Source organism: Echinops telfairi, unplaced genomic scaffold (assembly GCF_000313985.2).
Source record: "Echinops telfairi isolate 266 unplaced genomic scaffold, ASM31398v2 ScPeMD7_70;HRSCAF=299, whole genome shotgun sequence".
In the NCBI taxonomy this organism is placed as follows: Eukaryota; Metazoa; Chordata; class Mammalia; order Afrosoricida; family Tenrecidae; genus Echinops; species Echinops telfairi.
In genome coordinates this window covers 4,159,964-4,170,194 of record NW_022103968.1, presented here as the reverse complement: position 1 = coordinate 4,170,194, position 10,231 = coordinate 4,159,964, and the positions used below count along the sequence as shown (strand labels likewise).

At 55.8% G+C, this 10,231-nt stretch overlaps 1 protein-coding gene across 1 annotated transcript in view; it reads left to right on the top strand.

Moving 5' to 3' along the window:
• DOCK1 (dedicator of cytokinesis 1) overlaps positions 1–10,231 on the top strand; it is a 408,265-nt gene that overhangs the window by 371,601 nt on the left and 26,433 nt on the right. Inside the window, exons 38-43 of the mRNA XM_004701236.2 lie at positions 296–385; positions 1,786–1,890; positions 3,328–3,469; positions 3,604–3,682; positions 6,562–6,646; positions 8,456–8,542. Coding sequence (XP_004701293.1) covers positions 296–385; positions 1,786–1,890; positions 3,328–3,469; positions 3,604–3,682; positions 6,562–6,646; positions 8,456–8,542 — 588 coding nt within the window. The remainder of the gene's footprint in view (positions 1–295; positions 386–1,785; positions 1,891–3,327; positions 3,470–3,603; positions 3,683–6,561; positions 6,647–8,455; positions 8,543–10,231) is intronic.

Here is a 10,231-nt window from a genome sequence, read left to right as displayed (position 1 = left end):
CCCCGCGTCGTCTGAGGACCAGGCCACAGGCTGCCTGGCTGTGGGTGGCCATCCTCATGATTGATGAGCCTCTGGTTAGGAGCAGTGCAGCCACCTGCTGCCCGGTCAGGTCCCAAAGGACGTGAGCTTTGAGACCTTCATTGTCTCCTCTCCAGCGAGGTTCCCACACTGCTCCTTGGTAACCAGAAGTGCTTTAGTATGGTTTACCTAAGAACGGATGCCTTACCTGTTTTGCTCCTGGACCACATGATCGGTCCGTGTCCTCTTTCTCCCGTCTCTTTCTTTCTCCTCACAGATGTGGGAGGAAGCCATCGCCCTGGGCAAGGAGCTGGCAGAGCAGTATGAAAATGAGATGTTCGATTACGAGCAACTCAGCGAGCTGCTGGTAAGCCTCTCGCTTCACTGAACGGGTGCAGGGGCCTCGTGGTTTCCGGCCTGTCCATTCTCTCTCTGTATCAGGGTCGGCTTCGTGTCAGGGCTCCGTCCTGTGCAGGGGATGGCCCTGATTGACCCCCTGGCACATTCTGGTCTGTCAGGATCCACTCTATTCCCGAGTCAGCTTTGGGGGCCAAACTCGAAGACGTCGCGGAACGGTTTGTATTGGAACAGCTGCTGCCGGCATCCCGGCTGTGCACCTGAAGGTCCTAAGCCCTTAGAATGTCAGTTGGTTTAAAATGATGACCCTTCTCCCCGGGGGCCCTGGAGCAGTCAGAGGCCTGCAGGCCTTTCATGGCCACAGACGCTCTGTGAGTCTCTGCCCAATGTTTTGAGCGCGTCAGCGGCGCACTCCCGAGACTCGCCTGAGTAAGGAGCAGCCAGGTGATGCAAGGGGCCTGCAATCTGCTGCTAAGCTCAAAGCCGATGGTTTGAAACCCCCTAGTGGCTCTGCGTGAGACCCTCCGGGGCACACTTCTACCTGGTACCACGTGGAGCTGCCAGGGGCCAGAATCCCTGAGTGGCAGTGGGAACAAGAGCCTTAGAACGTTGACACACCAACCAGTGATTCCGAGAAGAGCCACCCTGCCCCTTCCCACTGTCTGTATGTCCCCCGTGGGACCCGGAGGAGGCCTGGTGGCACGGTGCTGACAGCGCTCAGCTGCGCATCAGGAAAGGGCTGACCATCTGAACCCACCTGCTGCTTCAAAGGAGAAGGATGTGGTCACCTCCTTTTATACAGCTCAGCAGCGTCAGGATCCCCGGGAGGCAGTCCTGCTCAGTTCTCCAGGGTCGCGTTGGTCAACATCACCCCCACGGCCGTGGGTTTGGGTGTTTTTCATCTTGTTTTTGTTTTCAGCACCATTTATGCATTAATAACAGTAAGGTCCTATCGTGAAGGCAGAAATAGAACTGTGTTGGGGACCCCTTAATTAATGGGGGGGGCCAAACTCACTGTCAAGCTGATGCTGACTCCTAGCGACCCTATACGACAATGTAGAACTGCCTCTGTGGGTTTCAGAGACTGTACCTCTTACTGGGAATAGAAAGCCTCATCTTTCTCTGGGGGAGCCACTGGTGGTTTCAAACTGCCGACCTTGCGGTGAGTAGGCCAGAGAGTACCCATGAGGCCCCTGACTTGCAGCCTGTTGTCCATTGCAGCATCTTGGCAGCTGCCCCTGCTGCAGCACAGTGGACGGTGATAGCTGAGTGAACTGCAGTGCCTGTGGCAGATCCCTGCCACCTCCTGTCTCCCCCATGCTGCTGAGAATGCTGCAGAGGGATCCAGAAAAATGAGGTTCAGATGCTCTCCCAGGCCCCCACCGATGCCTCTCCTTTCTTTCCTTCCAGAAAAAACAGGCGCAGTTTTACGAAAACATCGTCAAAGTGATACGGCCCAAGCCGGACTACTTTGCCGTTGGCTACTACGGGCAAGGATTCCCCACCTTCCTCCGGGTAAATATGGTGCCTGACACTTTCGAGATCCTGTGGGGAAGTGGGGGCATTGAACTTCCTCCCGGGCTGGGCCTGCCCCGTACTCGGTGTGTGTGGCCCCTGTGGACGGGGGTGCACCCTAATCGCAGGCCACCCAGGTGGAAAGGAAACCCTGACCAGGTGGATGAAATGACCCGGGAGGGGAGCACTTTGCAGTGGCCAAGCCTGTGGCCTGCTGGCCCCTGGGATGGCAGGGCAGGGAACGTGGGGTGGTGGTGGTGGTGGTGTGTGACAAGGTGTCAACGGAGAGCTTACGGCCTGGACTCGGCTAGCACTGACCCAGCCACTAATCCTAAATACTGCAGTGCGTTTGCCACCCGTCCCAGCCCACCTGCCTCCCACAGCCACTGGCTGTCCCTTTGCCTCGCTGCTCTCAACCCATTTCTTCTCTGCGTCTAGATGATGATTTATCGCTTCTCCTAGGAAGACAGACGTCTCTTTGCTTAGGCTTGCATTAGCCCCCACCCCCACCCATCCTGTGTGCTGAGCCCACTTCAGAGTGCAGCGCAATTGGCATCCTGTAGAAGGGTGCCCGTGGCTCATCTGTAACTCACGGGTGTGCCTGCATGAAAGTCTCCGCTTTTATTAGCACGCCGGCGTCAGCGTGGCCTGTGAGCGTGTTCAATCTCACCCGACCGGTTCCCCCTCCGCCGCCTTGAAGCGCGGCTGCCAGGGCGTTTCTGCCTAGTTATATTTCTCATTGAGGCTGCGTCTGGTTTCGGTTTGTTCCACATTCTCTCCTCTTGGAGAAACAGGGCCTTTTTCTTCTATAATGGTTCTCGAAGACACATGGAACCCCAAAGTGGAGAGGAGAAAGCTGGGGAGAGGACACACACACACATACACACAGCACCCCAGCCTAGTCCAATCCAAGCCCATAAGTCCGACAGCCCATATGCCCAATACCAATTTATAAAGTCCTCTTCAGACTCACAAAACATGTTAAATGATGCCAAATGCAGAAAGATCGCAGGCCAGTGAGTGGAGAGTCCTGTGGATCCAGTGGCAATGTGAGCATCTCAGTGCTGGCAGGGGTTACCACGTGGCTTCTCCAGCTCCGGGCGCTAGTGTAGTTCCATGTGTCTTGTGAGCTGCATTGTCTTCCAGGGAGTGAGCCTATGTCCCACCTCAAGCAAGCTACTTATCTCTTTAGCACCTCCAACTGAGGTTATCAAGCTGCAACCCGACTGACAGGCTAAAGTCCACCCCTTCACTCTTAATCCTCTCAAATTGACAACAGATTATGTAACTACCATGCCTCCCTCACTGCCCTCAGTGTCCTCTGACCAGAGCCTTGGTCTCCAGTTGTGCACTGCCGCCCTGCCCACCCCACCCACCCACCACCCGCCACCGCCTGTCCCCAGCCTTAGTGTGTTCTAAGTAGAGTCCCGTCTGCAGGGTAAAGTCTTCATTTACCGCGGCAAGGAGTATGAACGCAGGGAGGATTTCGAGGCGCGGCTGCTGACTCAGTTTCCAAACGCCGAGAAGATGAAGACCACGTCCCCGCCTGGCGACGAGATTAAAAGTTCCCCCGGCCAGTGTATCCTTGGTGGCAGGCCTGCTGGACCAGGGTGGGGGTGGGGTGGAGGTGGGTCACTGGAGGGAGCACGCCGTGCCGTGCTCGGGTCCACGTCTGCACTGTCTGTGGGTCCTTAGCCTCCGTCCCCTCCCCAGATATCCAGTGCTTCACAGTGAAGCCCAAACTCGATTTGCCCCCCAAGTTTCACAGGCCTGTTTCAGAGCAGATCGTCAGGTGAGAGCCCTGGTTTTCTCACCCAGCGGGGACTCCTGCTGATGATGGCACCCTGAGAGGTGGGGGGTGCCCTGCCGGTGCTCTGGCAGCCGCTGGGCTGGGTTTGTTCGGTTTTGTTTCCCTTCGTTCAGCTTCACGGAGCCTTTGAGCTTCGGCTTTGGATGGTGGGGTGGAAATGAACAGGGAACATGAGCGGCCCTCAACCACGTTTTGTTTGGTGGCACGGACTGCGGTCTTGTCTCCTCCATGTGACAGCACTGTCCCAGGGTCCCTCTCTCCTGCCCTCTGAGCTTGGGCCACTTCACTGTGTGGGCCTGCCTGGTGTTGGGCTGATGGCGATTTCCAGGGCTGGTGTGCCTCCAGGTTTGAAGGGCCCTCCACTTTGGAGAGCCAGAAGCACATGGGTTTTAGCACCCAAAGAGGTGGCGGCCAATGCAAATGCATCCGACCAGGAGAGGTCACCGGCCATGGTCACTGAGGGACCAGCCAGAGTTGAATCTAGTCTTGGGCAGACCCTCGGAGCCACACAGCACCCCCTGCCAGGCCACAGTGACCCTTGTGGCCGTGTTGGAGTCAGAGTGGAACCGTGTGCTGTAAGGGATTTCAGCAGCTGGCATTTCAGAAGTTGATCGCCAGGCCCTGCTTCTGATGTACCTCTGGGTGCCTTCAAACCACCACCCTGTCGTTTAGCAGCCAAGTGCACTGGTTGTATGTACCACCCCCCACCCCTGCCTCCCAGCCCCTTGTAGACCTTTCCAGGGTGCATGGATCCGTCCACACCATCAGCCCCTCACATCTGCTTTACAAGACAGGAGAGGGTGGTCAAGCGCCGGGTGCCCTGGTGAAGTGGTTAAAGTGCCATGCTGCTAGCCACGTGGTCAGTGGTTTGAACCCAGCTGCAGCCCCTAGGGGGCAAGATGTGGCAGTCTGCTTCTGTCGGGGTGACAGCCCTGGATGCCCCAGGGTGCACTTCTACCCTGACCTGCAGGGTCTGTCCATCCTCTGTTTCAGTCATGCTGAGAAGTCCCTTTCCTGGTTGACCCATGGTGCTGGCCCAAAATTAGCCTTTTTGATGGCCTGATATTCTTCGGCCCAACCAAACGCACTGCCATCACGTCACTTGGAGCCCCCGCAGGGCAGAGTAGGCCTGCTTGGTTGGCTTTCAGAGGCTGTCAGTTTTATGAGAGCAGATGGCCTCATCTTTCTCCCACAGAGCAGCTGGTGGGTTAGAACCACTGACCTCTTGGTTGGGAGCGAGGGCTTTAACCCCTGTGCCACCAGAGCTTGTTCGGAGTGCCTCAGCACCTGCTGATGTTGTCGTCTCAGTTCCAGTGGTGCATTTCCCTGCCCTATTCAGTGGGTCTCTAACCTCTGGGCAGCAGGAGCTAGATGGCCCTCCCCGCTCAGTGCTCAGAGGCTGCGATCACAGACATTCCCCACTGGGGGGGGGGCGGGGGCTTTCAGAGACTGAAGCGTTTTCTTTCTGTGTTCAGCTGGCTGGACTCATACATTGTGCGACCAGCTCTGGCAGAAGGCTTTCTGTCTCTGTTCTGCTGGGTCTAGGAGGTTCCCAGCGCGGGCAGAGGGGGCCCCACGTTCACATGAGGCACTCCACTCCTTCTCTCTGGAGGGTAGTCGGCCCCTCTGACCTATGTGCTTTCCTCTGCCCTTCCACCTCCTGAATGATCCAAAGTGATGCAGGCTGCACCCCAAGGAAGCTTCCCTTCCATGGACCAGGGCTGTGGCCTCAGTAAGGGTGTCTCATCCACCCCAACCACCTCAGGACCGAGCAGCTGATCCCATCAGCCCACACTGGGGTGGGGTGATTGCATCATCCCAAAACTGCCAAATGACATCATCACCTAACTGCCAAGCCACAGAGAACTACGGCCCAGCCACAATTCAATCCAGGCCATGCCAGCCTTTGTGTCCCCTGCACCAAGTTCATGTCCTTACGGAGCATATTTACCATATCATGTCATTTCAAACATCTCTGCCCAAGTCTGAGTCCAACTGCTGTCCGGGGACAAAATCCCTCGTCATCGAACTGGTGTCTACACGTGATCTGCCTCCAAAATTCAACGGTGGAACGGGTTAACCGTGGGTCTTTCCACTACAGACAGAGACATTGGGAGGCTCTTGATAGACATTTGAAGTCTTACCGCAGTTTTGCTCAGGGGACAGATAGTCAGCCATGGAGTATGCTCAGCTACTTCCCTTGATTGTTCCCGTGAAGACGGGATGATGTTCCCACCCTTGCCTCCGCAGCCCCTCCCCGGGGAGGCCCTCGCCTGCACGCCTGCGGAGTCTGCTGTTGGCCTGCGGGAAATGAAAGGCCTTAGACCAGCGGTTCTCAACCTGTGGGTCGCGACCCCGCTGGGGGTCTGAAAGACTCCTTCACAGGGGTTGCCCAATCTATAACAGCAAAATGACAGTGATGAAGTAGCAACGAAAATAACGTTATGGTTGGGGGGTCGCCACAACATAAGGAACTGTGTGAAAGGGTCGCGGCATCAGGAAGGTTGGGAACCACTGCCTTAGACAGTCAACAGCAGCCGCAAACCTCCCATGCAGGCCCCAGCCAGCCTTTTCCTCTCTCCTTCAATCCACCTTGCCTGGCTGAGCCCGATTCACACTCACTCAGCATCTCTTCTCCCCTGGGGGTTGGCAGCGACCTGGTGGAGGCAAAGACTGGAGTTAATTTTTCCACCTGCCAACATCACTCTTACGAGGTTGGTGGGGGGACGATGAGGCCTCTGGTGTGGCCCCTGAGGGTGGTTGAATGTATTTCCAGGCTTGTGTTGGCCTGCTCTGAGGCTGCGCCCCACCTGCACAGCACAGAGGCTGCTGCAGGTCTAAAGCCGTGCCTGGCTCCCTAGTTTTTACAGGGTGAATGAGGTACAGCGATTCGAGTATTCTCGGCCGATCCGGAAAGGAGAGAAAAACCCAGACAATGAATTTGCGGTAAGTAAATAAACCAGCAATTGATCCATCAATTGATCAATCGTATTACCAATAACTGAACTGTCTTTGGTGAAGAAGGAACTCAAGTATCCTCCCAGAATCAAAAACCCTTTTCTGCTGATTCTCAGACTCCCCGATGCCTTGTTCATTCACATCCTGAGAGTGGTGATCACCTCTGGGCAGTGATGGCAGCACGGTGGCCAGTCCAGTGCTCTGACTTACTTGTGTCTTCACACTGGCTGTACCCCCACACACCCTTCATGGTTCCCTGAGCCTAAGGGTGCATGGATCTTTCTTCAGGTGCATGACAGGCAGGCCAGAGGGCATGGGGCAGGGCAAGGTCCCTCAGAACCCAGGGCCAGGTGCCCAACCTTCTCTGCCACTCAGTGCCCTCTAATGGGTGTCCCCCATCCCCTGTGCCATCGCTGTTTCTGGGCCGGGAGTCCTTTGCTTTGGGTGGTCTGTGTCGGGTAGGCTGCAGGGCAGCACCCCTGACAGCCTCTCACTAGGACTCCGTGTCCACTGCTTGCTGTGCACTGGAGTCGGACCCCTGGGGACCCAACAAGACAGGGTAGGACTGCCTCGTAGCGTGTTTGAGGCCATAAAGCCTTATGGAAGCAGACACCCTTGCCTTTCTCCTGTAGCACCCCTCCTATGTGACAACCCCAAACATCTCCAGACATCACACCGGATGCCCCCATGCCACCAACACAGAACTAGTCCTGGGCTCACGTAGCCTTTCAGAAAATAGGTGATCCCACCAGCCTGATGGTCTCCATCTTTGTAAGACACCAGCTACAGCAAGGCTTTTAAAGAGTGGGTGCCTGGGGAACCTCCTGGGAACAGGCCACCCAGGCTCATCCCTTAGGAGGCCTTCACCCCAGGGTCCCCTCAGAGGACCAGAGCCCTGGGGGAGGCTGTCTCAGCCTGGTGGGTGGCATTGGGGTGCAGCAGTTTGTAGGTGAAGGTGTACCTGTGGGTTGGGCCCAGGTGAAGCTGTTCTAAGCCACCAGCTGCTCTCAGGAAGATATGGCCCCAGGGAAGACTTACTAGACTTAATGCCACCCAGGAGAATCGGACTCACAGCCACCTTATAGGACAGAGTGGAATGCCCCACCGGGGTCCCAAGCTGCAAACCCAATGAAAACCGTGGGATGAAAGATATGCTTCTTTATACTTAGTAAGGCATCTTACGTAACGATGCTGGACTCTCTGGATACAGGAAAAAAACAAAACCCCAACAACACCCCAAAGCCAGACTCACTGCTGCCAAGTCAATTCTGATTCATAGCAACCCTACAAGGTCGAAATGCTCCTGTGGGTTTACAAGAGTGGCTGGTGGTTTCAAACTGCTGACCCTGTAGTGGTTGGCAGCCCAGGTCTGAGTGGTTGGTGTTTCCCCGTTTATGCGTATGCTGTGGTGGGAACACAGGTCGATGTTCTTGGCCGTCCAGTTAGGACTGGCTCATGAGTACCCCGTGGCGTCTGATTGCCCGCCCTCTCCCAAGGTACTGCTAACCTTTCAGTGACATGCCCAGCAGTTCGCCATTCTTGAGAACCAGCAAGCTGGCTTGTCCCACTTATTGTGTGCTGTTAAGCCGATCCCAGCTCTATGGCATCGAGCTGGACCACCCGCACGGCCCCAGGGCTGACCTGTTCACAACAGCCATCCGCTGGCCTTTTCTCCAGCTTCAATCTTAGGGCCAAACCTCTCACCCCACTAGCAGACTTCTACTAACAGTCCTGTGTGTGCCCGTGTGCATGTGTGTGTATGCATGTGTGTTGTGTGTGTGTGTGTGCCTTTTGCAGAACATGTGGATCGAGAGGACCATCTACATGACTGCATACAAGCTACCTGGGATTTTACGGTGGTTCGAGGTCAAATCCGTCTTCATGGTAAGCTTGGGAGGAGGAACTGTTCATCCCCTGCCTTACGTACTCACCTGGAAGGCCAGCTGGTCACTGCAGCCAGGTGCTCCCGGGGAGCGAGGACGTTTCCACAACCAGCTGCACATTCCCGTGAGGGTTTGAGTGGGACTGATGGGGGCCCCAGCCAACACCGTGGAAGTTATTGCTAAAGGCTATCTCGTCAGTTCTGGCTGGGGCGATCTTGGGCATAGCAGAAGGACACACTGCCCCGTCCTGCACCATCACCACAATGCCTCTCATGTTTGAACCCGTTGCTGCAGCCACGGTGTCAACCCATCTTGTCCAGAGCCTTCCTTTTTTTGGCTGCCCCGCGATCTAGCATGATGTCCTGCTCCAGGGACTGGTCTGTCCTGACCACAGGTGCAAAGTCCATGTTACCACCTCCTGGCCTCTGAGGAGCACTCTGGCTGTTCTTCTGTCCTTTGGCAGTCTGTGGCACTTCCAATATCCCACAGTTCGGATGCATGAATGCCTCTTCAGTCTTCCATCTTCAATGGCCAGCTCTCACCTAGCCCAGGCAGTCATGGAAAGCACCATGACTTGGATGCAGCCACGAGTTCATGAGAAATAAGAGCAGGGGCTTCACCTCCTACCAAACCCAGCCCATCTGCCCCTGTGGGTTTCCCAGGCTGTAACACATCACAGGACTGAGTGATGGGTGGTTTGGAACTGCTGACCTCGAGTTCAGCAGCCCAAAGAGTAACCCCTCCGCCACCAGGGCTCCTCCAGATAGCCACATCACACACCACCTCACGGCTTCCCAACTGTGAGCCCATGCAGGGGACGCTTCAGACAAGTTCTCATTTGCATAAGCTTCCAAAGCTTCTTCTGACTGATGGGTTTATTGCCATTTACATGAGAAGCAACTTGATTAATAGTACTTTGCTCATTCCAAGTAAAAGAGCTAGAAAGGTACCCCTCCACAGCATATTTTTTTTAATGATTTGCATCTAATTAGCCACACTCGGCTTTGCCTGTTGGTGAGCTCTGGGGCATTTTCACCGACATGAGCAGAGGCAACAGCAGGTTCTTCTTCAATCTGGGGACCACGAGGCCAGAGAGCTGTGCCTGAGAAGTCCCTGGCCTGATTGGCGTCTAGAGCCATCCTGTCTGCAGGGCTGGTGCTTCCCTGTGCAGCCCACAGGGGGCCCTCTCTGGGGGGGTTCTAGGATGCCTTGTCCCCCTCGCTGTGTGCCTCAGGCATGCTGGTCCAACCCCAAGCCATGCCGTGAGTGAGCGAGCCCCGCCGTGTGCCAGCCCACGGGCCAAGATGAGGTCACTTCCTCCGCTCTGACCGACCTCTCGCTCTCCGGGCACTTTCTTCTGGGTGTCAATTTTGGTGGAAATTATACATGTCACAAAGCAGGCCCCCTTCAGCCTCCCCAGCATATGCCGCCCAGTGTCAGCAGCGGCACCCTCACACCGAGTCCCATCCCCTCCTCTCTCCTCCCATGCCCCACCCTCACTGTCTGACACTTGTCTAGCATGGTCTGGGAGTCACACACATGCATGCACACCCACTCACACACACACACACACACACACGCACACCTACAGATAGTTCCAAACACACGTGTTGTGTACACCTCACAAGGGAGTTTCGGGAAGTTCATAGAAAGTTGACCTTAAACGATACTGGACATTTCCATGTCCTTT